General features: G+C 42.5%; 1 protein-coding gene across 2 annotated transcripts in view; it reads left to right on the plus strand.

Annotated features, from left to right (window-relative positions):
• Positions 1 to 8,296: 8,296 nt before the first annotated feature.
• Positions 8,297 to 15,559, plus strand: part of PLPP1 (phospholipid phosphatase 1) — a 57,698-nt gene continuing 50,435 nt past the window's right edge. Inside the window, exon 1 of one of the 2 annotated variants that reach the window (XM_051804695.1) lies at positions 8,297 to 8,457. In XM_051804695.1, coding sequence (XP_051660655.1) covers positions 8,400 to 8,457 — 58 coding nt within the window. In that variant the 5' untranslated portion in view covers positions 8,297 to 8,399. The remainder of the gene's footprint in view (positions 8,458 to 15,559) is intronic. The other variant, XM_051804694.1, reaches the window with a different exon arrangement.

A 15,559-nucleotide genomic window follows, 5' to 3' on the forward strand; every position in this document is an offset into this window, starting at 1 on the left:
CTGACAGCCTGCTGTGGCTGCTCCAGTATAAGTTAATTTATCACAAGCTTTGTGGACTCTTAAGGAAAACAAACATCAGGTTAATGATAAATTACTGCAGCACATACCCTGTGCCAACTGCTGAGTCTGGGATGAAATACTCCCCATTGGCCTATTTTTAGAAATTGCACGGCCTTTTTATTCCTCTTAATTGCTTTGGTCATACAAAGTTTGTGCAGTGTATGTGTAGCCTGATAACAGATTGTTATTTGTGAATTTAACAATAATAATAACAATAATAGCATTAGAGAAAGGAACACACTTAAACTGTGCCCTAATTCTGTACTCATGACAGTAGTGTCTATGACATTTCTGTGACATTTATCTTCATAGTACCTAGCTGCATTACAGCAGCAGTGTCTTCCCTACCTGGCAGAAAGGAATGGTATGCTTACATGGTATACATTAGCTCATGGCTTGCATTCCCATTCAAATCCAAGCTCCTTGAAAGCCCGCACCACCTCTTTGTTGACTCACACTCTGATGCAGGCCCAGGTGTGCACCAGGAAGGGAAACTCAAAAACACTGCAGTGCCCTTTGTGCCTGAAAACAACTCCCTTCTTCCTAGACATCACCACCACTTAACCCTGTGGCACTGTGTGTTCTAAGTCCTCACTCCTCTGACATGGCAAAAAAAATGCGGACCTAGCTGAGGGACTTAAGCAGTTCAACCAGGGCTCCGTTGAAATCCATATCTTAAGAACGACACTCTTCCTCACTTCTCACTAATGCAATGCACAACAAAGATCAGCATTATATTATCCACGAGTCTTGTACTGAGACGGTGATAATTTGGGGGCATCATCAAAAATTTTCATCTTTATTTCACAGCATCAGTAGGTATGAATTTCTTCTGTATGTCTGTGTTCCTCTCTGAAAGCTTTCAAAGGCTGAAAAGTTAAAATAACATCAATTTGGTTTAGTGCAGTGCACCACATATTGTTTCTATCATGTGAGAATTGCTTAACCGTGGTACATTTCAGCAGCACAATTTATTACAAACCTTGGAAATCATTTCAGGAGCCCAAGGACCTCATGGACCTTGGACCAAGTTTCAGCAAACTGCTCAGATGTGCGGTCACTAGGCAGATGTCTGGAAACATGTGTTTTTGCACATTTATCTGTTGATGCAAATGTCCCAGTACAAGCATTAACACTCAAAAGCATTATATGGATTTTAAACAATTCCTGGAAGAGTTGGGTCCCATAAAAGTTATTCTGACAGATATAATCCTTCTCCTTTCCTTTGCCAAGTGCTTGCTCTGACTACAGGAGCCAGAGCCCATCAAGTGAGACTCCTGCCTGCTTCCACTGCTTCTGGTGCTCTAGACACTACAGTATCCCTGCCCAGTGCTTAATTCACTCTTATTTTGTTATTATTTTAGTTGGGAAAGGAGCAGCAATGTGGAAGGGAAAGATAAAACAGGAGATATGAGAATGTTTTCATGCTTTCGTCTGCACAGATGACTCATCTGGGACAGGTTTATTCCTCTTCTCTCCTGGGATTAATGCCTGAAGGAAAACAGCAGCAAAATTAAGGCTGGTTTTGCTGCTGTGGAAAATAATTCTTTCTTTCACCCTGCTCTGTGAGATCTTTGAGGCAATGGCTGTTTGTGCGCTGCACATAGCACAATTGGCTCCAATCTTACTGGGGCCTCCCAGTATTAGTGTAACGAAAGTAAATACCAAGTGGTCAGGGCTTAATTATAATCTGGACATTCTGTGCTCTGGCAATAGGTTACAGGAGACATTGTGCTGTAAGGCACTCAATCTAGTGTTAGCACGAGGGTGAATCCATCTAAAGGGACAAGATAGCAAAGTGAAATCCCATGTTTCCTGCTCAGCATGTAGAATGCAAACCAAGAGGAAGTGATTTCAGTAATTGAACTCTTTGTATGTTGGAGCAGCTCCAGCTGTGGCTTTTTGTGCTCAATTTTGATGACTATTTCAAGGAGTCAAATACTATTTTATAGAAGATGGAGAGGCAAAAGCTTCCATTACATAATGATTGTACTAAGACACAAATCCTCACATAAAGCTTTGAAGAATAATTCTAAATAATTAACGTTGCAATTATCTGTTGATCTATTCTTCTTCACTCCTAATTTTGTTTTGAGGAGGAATTGACCCTGATCATGCTATGTGAAAAATAATTCAATGGTACAAGAAATAAACATGCTCTACCATCAGTGCTGAAGCAGGTTCCTTTTTACTTGATTCTTCCAGTTTTAGGGTTCTGGTGACACTTTGGCTATAGTTACTACACTTTTAAAGCCCTCTCATAATTTGTTTTTGTAGTTGCCATTACTTACATGCTAGGCTATTGTAACTACATTTTGTCAGTGCAGGGAGATGTGTCCAAAGCTGAATTTTATGCAATATAATTATGATTTAAGAAAACAACAGCAAAGTGCTATGAACTTGTGAATAAATTTCTTCAGATCTGTGACACTAGGAAAAAAATATCACAGATTTGTGGAGCTCAAACAAAACCAACATTGACAACTGAAACAGTATACAACACTGTACTAAAGTACAAGCTTACCTTGTGGAAGTTCATCTCTTGATATGAACTACTGCTGCCGGAGTTACCTCTGTTATACTAGCTGTTTTGGCGGGAAAGCATGACCAAGAAGGGAAGGAAAGGGAAAATCGGAAGCCAGAGGACACAAATTCTTCAGCCCCTAAATCACTCCAACTTGCAATAATCATAAGACTTCTTTAATAAAAGTTTCACTCAGACATGAATATTTTGTGAGTTCCCTTGAGACATTCTTTCTTTCAGAATCTCTTATTGCTTCAGAGCAATATCTGTAATTGAAACAAATAATGAAATCCAATGAAGAGTAAACAGGGACAGTTTCTTACCCTTAAGGCCAGCTGGTAGAGTTGCACAGCTGATGGCCACACATCTGCCTTTTCTTCCTATCCAAATAGCATGGCTGCATGCAAAACTGCCATGGGGAATGCTCCCCAGCCTGTGATAGTTCTGAACAACACCATTTGTGAGCTAACACATAAAAAGTACAGTCGTGTGCTAGTACCTGTTTAGTGTGTGCTGGTCCCCCTTAATTAACTTGTGTAGATGCAGCCTGAGGTGTTTTTTCTAGAATGCCCTATATGATCCTCTGAGGCTGTATGATACCTGCTATTAAAGATATATAAACAAAGCTATACCCTTGGGTTTTAGTACATTTTCATTCATTACATGGACATGAATATTAAATTTATTATTTATGCTGTCTGGTAATGTCTGCTTGATCCTTATTTCTGTGGCTGATCTTTAGAAATAACCTGTCTCTTCTACTAAAAGAGGGGTTTTTTTGTGGAAATGCTCTTGTAACTTTGACCTCAAACTGGGGGAGCAGAACACTTCACGTATCTGAATTTGCTGAGGAACTAAGGGGTGGAGAGCCATAGGTGACAATCTCAAGTCAGCCTGACAACAGGAGCTGTTTGGTGAATAGACAACAGAGTTCAAGAGAGATGTGGAGATGAAGTACCTAAGCGTCATTGGTATTTAAAGGAAAAAGAATTAAAGGAGATAAGACAGTAAACTCCTCATGCTTTGTTTATTAGAAATATAAATGGTTTTTGTTGGTCACTGCTCCCTTGTTAAAAAAAAAAGCAAACATGAGATGTTGGAGCAAAAGAAAGAAAACAGCTAAATGGGCAGACCAAACAAAAGAAGAGACATGAGGCTAAGATATTTTGGTGGAATCTAAATTCTATTTCCTGAAACATTCTGTGCAAGGGGCGTCAGCTGACTTCAGAGGCTCAGATCACAACACTATCCTAGAGTATGTAATTTTGTAAGGGACAAGTCCTGTTTCCTGGACAAATTCCGGTGGGCTATCTTGGCAGACTTTCTTCCTTGTCCTCTTATGTAGGTCTTACTGCATGAGAGGGGTTTTTGCAGATAAATTCAAAATACCACACAAAAGTATTGCAGAGTCTGAATCTGACAGAACATTAGAACATGTCTGAACTTTCTAATCTTTGCTATTACTAATGTACTTTACAGTGTTACACTGGGCTTACTGACTGGCTTTGAACATATGAAGACCTCATTCAGATGAAGTCTGTCCAGAACAGCAAAACTGCAACAGTGCCCAGCAGCAGATGTTAAGGGAGAGTTTAAGAAATTACTGTTTCCCAGCACACCTTTCTAAACGTGGGAAATCAGAAGTTCTGATATTTCTGTAACTATCAGGATCCACTGTTAAAACAGTGGACCTGTCTTCTATGAATTCACCTAATGCCTTTTGGCTCCTTTGTAATTTTGTGCCTCTGAGGCAAAACATTACACAATATTCTCATGTAAAGGTGTCCTGTTGTCTGACACCTTATAGAAGTTCTCCCTTGTTCTTAGCTGATACAAAGTAGTCAATGTTTGTCACACATGTAACCTTCCCTGCCTTTTATGTTTTCTAGATCAGTGCTTTATAAAGCCTATTCCTCTCCCATCATTCCCTTTCAATTCTGAAAAATCGTGTTCTTCTGTTTCTCCTACCTTGGAGCTGTTGTATGCAAGTTCTAAAAATGCTTATTTTTTGCCTTCCTTTGCACTTTCTCTGCTTATACTTATGCATTTTGATATTGGATTGCTGGCATTCAGTAATGTGTCATCATGATATTTGTCAGATTGCTTTCGATGTCTTTCCTAATAGCGTTCCCAGTGTGCTGGTTGGCATGGTGTTCTCTCACGGAGCACCCAGAGGATGGCTTCCCAGAACTATCCACCGTGACCCTCTCATCCTCTCATTCCTTTCCTAAGTGGTAGCAGCTTATTCAGAGCTATTGCCTCCCACCCCAGAACAAGCTACAGAGAAACAAGCCTGGGAAAGTCCCATCTGTTTACTGAAGCTGCTGATCTATATGAATGTTAATTACAGTTAAGAGTCCTGTTGGGCCAATACTAATTAATTATCACACAAATACCAATAGAGACTGATGATAAACTTCCTGAGAGTTTAATCCTGGCAAACACAAAATTTTTAAGAAGGATGGGCAAACAACACTGACACTGATTTATAGAACCAGAAGAAAACAAAGACATTAATGGGGCTTTAACTTGGTCTTGGTGTACTGCTGCTCACTGCTCTCTATTAAACAAACAGAAAGATACAATTGTAAAACCAAACAAACTAAATAACCATACTAAACAAGAGAATAGATGAGAGGGGAAGATATTTAGGAGAGCCTAAGTTCTAGAGGGTAATATTAAGAGTAATTTAACATGTTAATTTAATGAAGGGTTATAAGACAATATAATTTATGAGCTTTGTCTGCTGCCTTCATTTTTACTTGGTCCAAAAATGTTCTTTAGCATAGACCCTGCTAAGCATATGTGTGGCTCTGACTCGATGTCACGAGGTCACTATGGTGGCTGAGTACTGGACATCTAAGCACCTTGCTGCAAGGGACAGATACCAAGCAAAGCCTACACAGGAAAAATGCCATGAGGTTGGAAGATTCTACAAAACTCTCACAATATCAGGCAAAAATGAAATTTAGAGACTCTGATATTTATGTTGTTTAGTTAACCCCCCCCCCCCAAACCTCTAACTGATGCTGAACGTGATTTCTGTTTGTGTTTATAATCAACCAGCATCCATCCCCTTGGGAATGGAAGTGCTCCAGATGCTCTTGAATCAAGTTCACCACTTCTGCCACCCTGGGCTTTGTTGCTACTGCAGTTACTCTGTTATTTGTAAAGGTGCTTAAGCATACAGGGTTTGGCTTTTTTCCCCTCTCTCTTCAGTTTACACCAAAACATCCTTTTTGTATGAAATAACAACATATCTGAAGATGCAGTACTTATGCTACGACAATCCTAGCATAATGTAGGGTTTTGCTAATCTGAGTAGTAATTCAGGCCGAGAGTACTTGGGTTGGCATGCTTCCATGGTTAATACCTGCCCACAGAATAAGGCCAAGAAAAACCTTCTGAGAGCCTAGAACTGTGCAATGCTACCCTAATCCCCCAAACTGTGCTCAGCTGGAGTTTTCCAAGACACAGCAAGCCTAGTGGTAGGAGTAGGGTTGCAACAGCAAGGCTCATATCCCTTGTGCAATGGAAAGTTTGGAGTGACTGCTTTCTTCCCTGAATTCTGACAGAAGATTGCAGAGATGCCTCTTCCCTCAGGCAAGCTACATCTCAACGGTGAAACAGAGATGTAGAAACTGCAGGACAATAAAGCGTGATTAATTTCTCTCAGTGAATGCTGTGCTGCTGCAGTAGATTTTCCAGGTGTTTTTACATGTAATCATTATCTTTCTTACATTCTTCTGGGAAGAGATCCATTTAAATTAATGCAATCTCTTAAGTCTCTAATTTACTGCGTAGGGGTGTGGGTCAGGAGGGCTGTGTGCTGTTTAGCCTGAACAAGATTAGGCTGATGCTTTGAGGTTGAAGAAAGCAATTAAGGCAATTGTGTGTGAAATGTTTGCATTGCTTGTCCTCTGGTTTTTCTAACCATCTTGCAATTTTGGGGATGTTATCTACTCCTGATTTAAGATCTTGTGAACAATCCCCCTTCTTTATGAGGAGCAGAGCAGATTGCACACTTTTCTTTCAGCAGCAGTTCTCACAAAGATAAGCTAATTTTTCTTCATTGCCAGGTTGTGCTCCAGTTTGTTCCATGACTTCATGTACTGTAAGACAATAGAGGTTTCTACCTCCATGAAACCATCCCAGAATACTTGCACAGGAAAATGTGCTCTGTAATTTACACCACACTTACAGAAATCAAGGGTAGTTTGAATCTCTAGAACTGCCAGTTTTGACTCATAGCTGGGATGATGCCTAGGCATCGAGATAAAATCAGGATCTCCTGTATAGAATTTTGTGTAGAGCTTCCTTACATATTCTATATGGAACTACTTTCTCTACCTTTTTAGACAGCACAGTTGAAGATTCAGCATATTTAGTGAGCCATTTCCACTTCAAGAACTCATTTTTCTTGTGATCTGTCAAACCTGTTATTCAGCTTTTAGGATATGACACAAAGTGAAACTGTTTAGAGAATTAGAGAGTGGAATACATGAAAAATGGCAGAAAAGCTTGTGTGTGGGAAGTGCTCCTCATCCTACTTGTGATTGCCTTGAACAAAACACAAGTGTGATCCATGGAAGCAGTGACACATTTGTGCCCAACACCGGTGAGTAAAATTGTCCAGTTTGTCATAAATGCTGATAAAATAATGTGGTTATGCAGAAAACGTTTTCTTTGTGATGGTAAGTGTCTTCTTTCCAAATAAAAGCTTTTAACAAGGAAAAGGATTGCTTTGGGTTGGGTTGGACTGAAACTTTGCTTCACAGCTGTTTTGCAATTTTTTTTACAGTTTTTCAGCACTCTTCCAGCCCTTTTACTCAGCCTTGGTGAGGCCACATATGGAGTGCTGTGTCCCAGATTTCATAAGACAAGAGAGACATGGAGCTCCTGGAGGAGGTCCAGTGAAAGGCAACAATGATTCAGGGACTGGCGAATCTCTGTTAGGAGGGAAGGCTGAGAAAGCTGGGCCTGTTCAGCCTTCAGAACAAACTACTGAGACAGGACCTCATCAATGCCTATAAATATCTAAAGAGAGGGTGCCAAGAGGATGGAGCCAGGCTCTTCTTGGTGCTTGAGCAGGGAGGCCGGGCCAGATGACCCACTGTGCTCCCTTCTGACCCGGCCGAATCTGTGACTCTGTGATTCCACAGGCAGAAACAGCTTTTTCCTTGACTAAAAAAAAAAAAAAAAAAAAAAAAAAAAACAACTCCCCGGAGATTTTTCTCCCAGAGAATGTTCTACATGTTCTCCGCGGAGGACTGACTCCCCCCAGCCCCGTCAGGCCCGTGTGACATCGGGGCAGGGCTGGGGCCGGCAGGTGAGGGCAGTCCCCGGGGCACCCACCCTCGGGGGACGAGGGGCCACCGCCGCGCCGAGCGAGCAGAGCGGGCAGCCGAGCAAGGGGCGGTCCCGGGCTGTCCTTCCTCCCTTCTTCACGGAGCGGCCCGAACTGTTTCCCCTCCTCTCCGGGGCGGTCCCCGGCGCGATTGGCCCAGGCGCTGCGGCGGCGGCCGGGTGGGCCGGCGGGGCGGGGCGGGTCCGAGGGGCCGCCGCCAGCCCGCCCTTCCCTCCAGCCCGGCCCCGCCGCCCTCCCCCGGCCGCCTTAAAGCCGTGCCGGGGCCGTGACGGCGGTAGTAGCGCAGTGCGACCGGTGGCGGCTCCTTGGCGGTGCCGGGAGCGCGGGGGGGGCACGATCCGTCGCAGCGCCGCGCCTGGAGCCCCTCCCTCCCTCCCTCCCTCCCTCCGTGCTGCTGCCGCGCTCCCGCCGCGCGGGCCGACGCTGTCACCGCCGGGCGCCACCAGCATGTTTGACAGGACGCGGCTGCCCTTCGTGGCGCTGGACGTGCTCTGCGTGCTGCTGGGTAGGTCGGGGGGCCGCCGAGGGGCTTGGGGGCCGCCCTCGGAGCGCCGCGCTGCCCCCGCACGGCACCGCGCTGACCGCATGCTCGCCTCCCACTCCTCCCCGCAACCTCCGAGCGGGCTCCGGCCACCCCACGCCTCCTCCCGCCGCTGCCTGCCGCCCTGCCCTCCCTCCTGCCTCTGCCCTCCCAGGGGGGGTTCCAGTTACTGTCCCGAGCCGGGAGGGGAAGGGAAGAGCCTTGCGGGGAGGGAAGTGCTGCAGCTTATCCGCTGACATCTGGAACTCCCTCTCCTCTCTGATATCCTCGCTCTTCCTTCCCTAACCTTCTTTGTCGGCTGAAAACTGGTTGTGGCAAAAGGCAGTGCTGGAAAGGTGGATGTCTGGTAGATGTCTGTTGCCTGGGGTATGTTTGCTAGCCCGGGTGGGTCGGGAAGCTGTCCTGGAAGGGGCTGGTGACACGGGAACACGCCTCATCCATCCCAGGGTCCGGCACAGACGCGATGGTGCTCGGCTGTAGAGCGGAGGTTCGCTGTAAGGTTGAGTTGCGTGCGGTGTCGGTGGCAGTAAGCTACCGCTGTAGCTGTAGGCTGAAAGCGAAGTAGGGCATTTCTTAGAGCACGGTGTTTGCGCCCTCGTGTCCGTGTGCAGCAGAGAGGGACGGGTGTCGGGCCAGAACGATGCCTCGGTGATGGCCATGGGTTGAACCGAAACAGCCACAGCACACTGCCACTGTGCTGCAATGCTTGTTTTGGCCAGCCCAAATAAGAGAGCCTTCCCAACGTTACTTTCTCCTAGTTCGGTCTCTCTAATGAAACTACTTCATGTCCTGTCAATTTGCATTAACTCTCTCCTTTCATGTAATGACAGTGTAAAGAGCAGTACTGTTAGTTACTGATCAGCGAAGGGGCAGCTTCATTTGTAAAGACTTGTAGCACCGCTGGATTTTAGGAGCCTGGGAAGTGTCCTGACTACCTGAAGATGTGATTCTTGGTCAGTCTCAGGAGGTGTTAGTTTTGGATGTTGGCTTCTGCATCAAACAATGTCAGTACTTAAGTAATAAACCTAAGCACTTTCTCATCGTGTTCAGAGTGTGGTGTTCAGACCTGGCACATGAAGTCTCTCTTGGCTGAAGATGTCTGTAGCATTAGTATGAACATAACAAGTAACATTTTTGTCTTGCTAGATGCTTCCAGTTGCAGTGGTACCTGTAGCTAAATGCCATGAAAGAGCAAAATTAGAATAAATGATGCATTGCTTGGACTTAATGTTATATGAGAGAGAGGTTTTGCAGAATGATAATGGATCCATATGGTCTAGTGGAAGCAGTCTTTATGCAGATCAGAAGTTTTATGAAGCTATGCTGTAGTGAGGCTTAAACTTTCATACTGTCCTTAAGATCAGTGAAGCAGTTTTGTCTGTTCTGATAATTGTAATTACAAAATCTTTATAATTAGGCAAAAGTTTTGTACTCTGCATATACTTTGTGTTTGAAGCATATGGGCATATCGTAAGTAATCTTGAATAATCAAGGAAAACAAAATATATTCAAATTAGGACTGTAGCAGACATAACTTGAGGGTCATCTAGCTGAAAGAATGAGGGTTCTCCCTACTTCCACCCCCTACTTCGTTACCTTGGAAGGTAGATTCTTGACCTTGCTCTGCAGTGTAATATCAGTTTACATACCTTTCCCTGCTCTTGCCCTCCCCCGTGTAGCATTTGGGTCACAGATGCACTAATCTGGTGTCCCAGTGTGCTGGAGGGTTGCCAGGCTTTTTATTTTCCCTTGGGCTTGTTTACTACCTAGTAATAGTCTGAAAAATGCAGGCAGTGTGTGATATGAAGTCTCTTGACACCTGTGACTCTAAACACATCAAGTTGCAGGTTTTAGTGAAACTGCACCTGAGACAAAAAAAATATATTTGTGTAGGAATGGGAAAAATAGTGGATGTAGGACCAAATTCTCTTCCTCTTTTCTCTGGCTCCCATGTGATTGAGGCAGGCCCTTAGAAGAACATCGTTCTTATGTGTGTCTAATGGGGGAATCTATTTTAATTTTTTTTTTTACTGTAAAAAGAATAGTTACTGTTGATTGTGGACTTTAACTCTCACTTTTTCCCTGCCCTTCCCTCCACTTGTGCACTTTGATGTATGCTCAAATTACCAAGGTAACTGCCCAGATAAAGTGACTTGCAGATGTGGATAATGTGGTATCTACTGTCTCTAGACACTAGAGAGACTATGAGGCCTCCAAGAGAAAACTGGAAGTTTAAACACTATGAAGACCAGCTTCACATTACAGTGACCTGACTTACCCATAAGCTCACCGCAGTAGTGGATGACTCTGTGTGTGTCTGACTTACTTACTCCTATTTTAGTCAAGCCATTCTTTGTACATTCTTTCTCAAAACGAGTTTTTCAAAAGAAAATGAAGGGGGGAAAGAACTATACAGTGATTTTTGGTTTTTTTTCTGTTATTTAAATGGTTTTATTGAAAGGTCTGACAAGTGCCTAAGATGGAGCTGAGGTAAGAAAATAAGAGGAAGCATGCAGTGAGAGGAAAAAAGGAGGAGGGAAAAACATCTCCCCCTTTATGTGGCATTAAACCATGAGATCAGTTTGGTTGCCTGAAACTTAAGTCTAGGTTGCTTTTAATTGTCCTTAAGGAAACTCCCTTCCTCAGCCACATTATTACCCAATAAGGGAGAAAGAATTCAGGGAAAGAAGTCTTTGGTGCTTTGAGAAAATAATAACTCTTTCCCTCTTATCAGTGTGGTAATCCTCTCCTAAAAATAACAATAGTGTTTCAACATTAAACTAGCTTTCTGTTCTGTAATCTAAAAAAAAAAGAAGCTGCAGGTTTCTGCAGTATCTGTCCTTAAATAGTGTGAGGCAGCTGTTTCTACATTCCTTGTGTGCTGATCTGCAGTGCTGGGTGTGTGCTGCTGCATGTCCGTGTTCATCTCTGCAGTGCTGCAGACAACAGCTCCCTTGCTCTGTGCAGTCCAGGGAACAGTAGTCAGATGCATCCGTCACTGGAAAGCATGAGTGGCCTGGACTGCAGGGTTTCTTTCTCCCGCATACTTCTGTTACTTCTCCCTCCTTGGTTTTCTGATAGAGAGACATTTTATATAGTACAGCAGAGACTGACATTTCTAGACAATAGTAAAACCATTTTTCAAAGATACTGAGACTTGGTTCTTATGGTTTATTACACTTACAGTTTGTCAGGCAAAAAATAACACCTTATTAGACTAGCTTAATTAGTTAGCTTGCAAATGATGCCTTCATTAGGCACTATATATACACTCCCTGCCACTCTTACACGTCTATTGTTTGATTAAAAATCAGGCTCCTTTTTCATTAGGGGATGTAAACAACAGTTAAAGAACAAAGTTGTGAAACCCATGGTAATATTCCTGTAATCAGTGAAAGAACTACTAAATACATTTATCTTTAGATCAAACTCTCACTAAGACAAGGTGCAGATTAAAGTTAGCTCTGCAAGGGTGACTGGAGCCATAATGAAAACATTTCTGTCATGCTAGACTCTGGGATGACTTTCCTCTGGCCTGAACTTGTTGAAATTCACGCCTAAATTGAGTGCGGGGGTGCAATACAACACATTTTCCTTTAGTCCCTTGCCTGATTATGCGATCCCAAGCTATCATAAATAATTGGGAGTTGTACTTGTCAATATGTGATTGCTGGTGTAATGCAAGAATGTGTAAAACCTAAGATCAGAAAAATTGGAGCCTTCTAAAGAATTTATCCCTTTGTGTTCTGATCTACTTTTCTGCAATATGTTGAAAATAGTAAAGAATCAGTTAAATTTAAAACTGCTGTGCAATCTAGTTATGTCAGTGTAGAGATTTCTTCTTTCTTCCTCTCTGTGTCGTAACCTGTGCTGGTTCAAGAACCTAGCTGAAAACTTTCCTACTGCCTCTGTGTCAGTCTTTTTATTTTTTTGTCATGAAATTACTTCTGAGTAAGGGAAGGACTTCTAGTCCTTCCAAACAGGACATGTGAACTAAACCCAGAAATACTAAATGCTTAGATCACTTGAAGCTTGCTATTTAAAGACTGCTGGGATATTTTGTGATACAGGGTAATACATTAAACAGCAGATACATGTGTATAGCACAGGTGAGTTTGCTTTTGCAGTATATGACCAGTGAGAGTGAGATAGCTGGATCACACTGCACACCCTGCACAACGTTTTTGCTTTAGGAGCTGCTCTTTTCTTTTAGGAGTGTTTACTCCTGCCGTCACTGAAGGCAGCAGTCTTGATGATGATTACAGTACTGCTGTTCAGTCAAGAAAGGCTGCTTCCTATGTGGGTTAGCACTTCCTGATTGCCCTAGTTCAAATAAAACCTCCTCCTCTGTTACTTGTGACTCACTGACATGTGTCACCATTCTTATTTTCCACATCATGTGGGTGCTAAATACTTTTTCTAGTGCATGAATACATTGTTACAAGTATATGTGAAAGAGCAGTTTGTCTTCAGTGACACTGTCCCCTAGGCACCATGAGATGATACTCATTGACATGCTCTGTTCATAGGAAACCTAATTGTCACCTAAAACTGGGAAGATCTCTCCTCTCCTACTGTGCTTTCTTCTTTGCAACGTTCACTTTTTATTTTCTCCTTACAAAGGAAGATGCTCTATCAGAGACTCTCTTCCCTCTTGCTCAGAAACCTACAAAAAACCTTTAGGTTAGAACTCAACTTGTTAATGAACATTGTTCAAAGTCAGCAGTCTGATTCTTGGTCTGCCAGCTTTTGCTGTTAAAGTGTATCTTGTACTAACTCCTGACTCAAAGCCAGAAGTTCTTGCACTTTCCTTATACATCGATGGGTGAATCCTAAGTCACCTTCCAGTGCCTTCCCAAGAGCCAAATCTTAAACTCTATATTCTTTCCTCTTGGTATAATAAAGGAAGATGCTTATCAGCTCTTAGGTTCCTTACCAGCTGCTTGAGTCTTAGCGATTTCTTTTTTTTTTTTTTTTTTTGGCCTTAAGCACTGAGAAGGGCTCTTGCAGCATGCTTTTGTGAGGACAGTGGCCTTTGTGTAATGGAATGGGAGAGAAGGGGCTTCTGATATTTTCTGTAGAAAATTTAAGTACCACATTACTGTAAATTATAAAATAGCTAATCTCTTAACAACTGAAGAAGTCCTGCATCACCTCTATAGCTGCTTGGGTGCTTTTGAAGGCTGTGCCAAGCTGATTCAACACACTGACCTGGTTTTAAAGAGTTGGGTAGTATGAATTCATACTGGCTGAAGGCAACTTTGTTTGAAGGTGCACAATCACAGCCCTGGGGGGGGAAGTAAAGAGTTGATTCCTGGTTGCCTGCTACTGCACAGTTTTGTGTAGGACCACTGTTGCTGACCAGATGCTGATGAGAGAACAAAGCTGTGGTAATCTTCTCTTTATGATTATACTGGAGCCATGGAAGGCAGGTAGCACAAAGAGGTGACCCAACTCTTGAAGGTACCTGGTGAGAAGAAAACTTGAGTTTTGTAGCCTTCTAAGTGACATGGGTTTACTATCCCCAATGATTGACAATCCTCTTTGCATAATTAGTCCAGGAGGATTAAAACAAACTCACCTTGAATGAAAAAAAACCAAACCTGCTGAACAGAATTACATAGAAACCTATTGGCCCACAGAAGTAGGCTTTAAAATGACCTTGCTTTATTGATGTATCTGCTTAGATTGGTGATGGCACTTCTTTTCCTTATCCCCTATCTTGCAAAAGAAGCTCCTAATTCTTGGGTTTTATTGAGGTAAAATAGTTGACTGAAGACAACTGAAAAATTCACAAATACTAGAAATTCAGATAATGGATAACTAGTGAACAACTGCTTTTGACCAAAATTAAAACAATTTAAAACTGTTTTGAAGAAGCAAGATTTCCTTAAGATACTTTCTGACACTGTTTTTGGAATTATATAGTTACCACTACATCAGGAAACACTAATAATAGAATCATAGAATGGCCATGTGTTGGAAGGGCCCTTGAAGATCATCTAGTTCCAAACCCAGGGAGACTTTCACTAGAACAGCTAATCACTTCAGTGGTAGCAATAGACCTCTCAGTCCTGCCTGTGAGTAGACCCAGGAGCAATTTAACAGGCAGAGTAGTTCAATCCTGCAGTTTTAAAACTGGAAGAAAACTGTGTTGTGTATATCAAGAATCTTATGCCTGTCTCTTCTTGTTTAATACTCAACTGCTAATGAGTTGATCCACTTTCTGGGAGAAATTTTCCTTTTCAAGTTATGAGACTGATATCAAAGGCACAGAACTAAAAACTGTTGATAAACCTGCATTGTGTTTTTGAAACTACTTTTCCCAGATTCTCTGGTATGTTAATTCTTGTTGCACAGTCAGGTCCAGCTGTAAAAATGAACACTGCTTGTTCTTATAGAAGCCAGAAATAGATCCAAGTAAGCTTCTTTAGCAGAATATGATTTATAGAAGGATAATGTTGAAACTGTCTAGTGCACTTATCAAGCACTCTGTTATTACATTGAGTTAGAGGACTTGAATGACAAGTACAAGAATAGGCTGTTCTTGCTGTATTATAGCCTTTGCAGATTCATCTTTAAAAAGCTGTTACCTAGAAGCAGTCTGACTCAGAAGTGTGTTAAGGTTCAGTTTTATTTGTGTTGTACTTCAACTCAGTTTTGGCATCTCTCCTTCATGTGGTGTCTTGCTATCTGGCAACAAGAGCAAAGCTTTTTTAAATTTTGAATTAAAAAATGTAAGTATATCAACTCAGGACCCCCATCTTGGAATCTATAAACCCAGAATCTGCTAAATGAAACTAAAAATATGCAGAAGCAATATCAGTACATCCTTATTTCTGTGATCATGCTGATGTAACAAATCTTGCTAGACCTAGCCAAGATTTTAGTGCCTCCTCCCCTTTGCTGCCACTGCTAATCATGCAGCTTTCAGAGGGGCTGTGTGGGGCTTTTTTGATCTCATGACATATTCATTCTGTTACCTAGCCATCCCTGGTATAGGAGAGGGGTCACAATTTTTTATGTCATCCATTTTCTAGGGAAGGAGGAAACTGTACCAAACAGG

Source organism: Manacus candei, unplaced genomic scaffold (genome assembly GCF_025592945.1).
Source record: "Manacus candei isolate 608988 ecotype Guabito, Panama unplaced genomic scaffold, ASM2559294v1 h1tg000061l, whole genome shotgun sequence".
Classification (NCBI taxonomy): Eukaryota; Metazoa; Chordata; class Aves; order Passeriformes; family Pipridae; genus Manacus; species Manacus candei.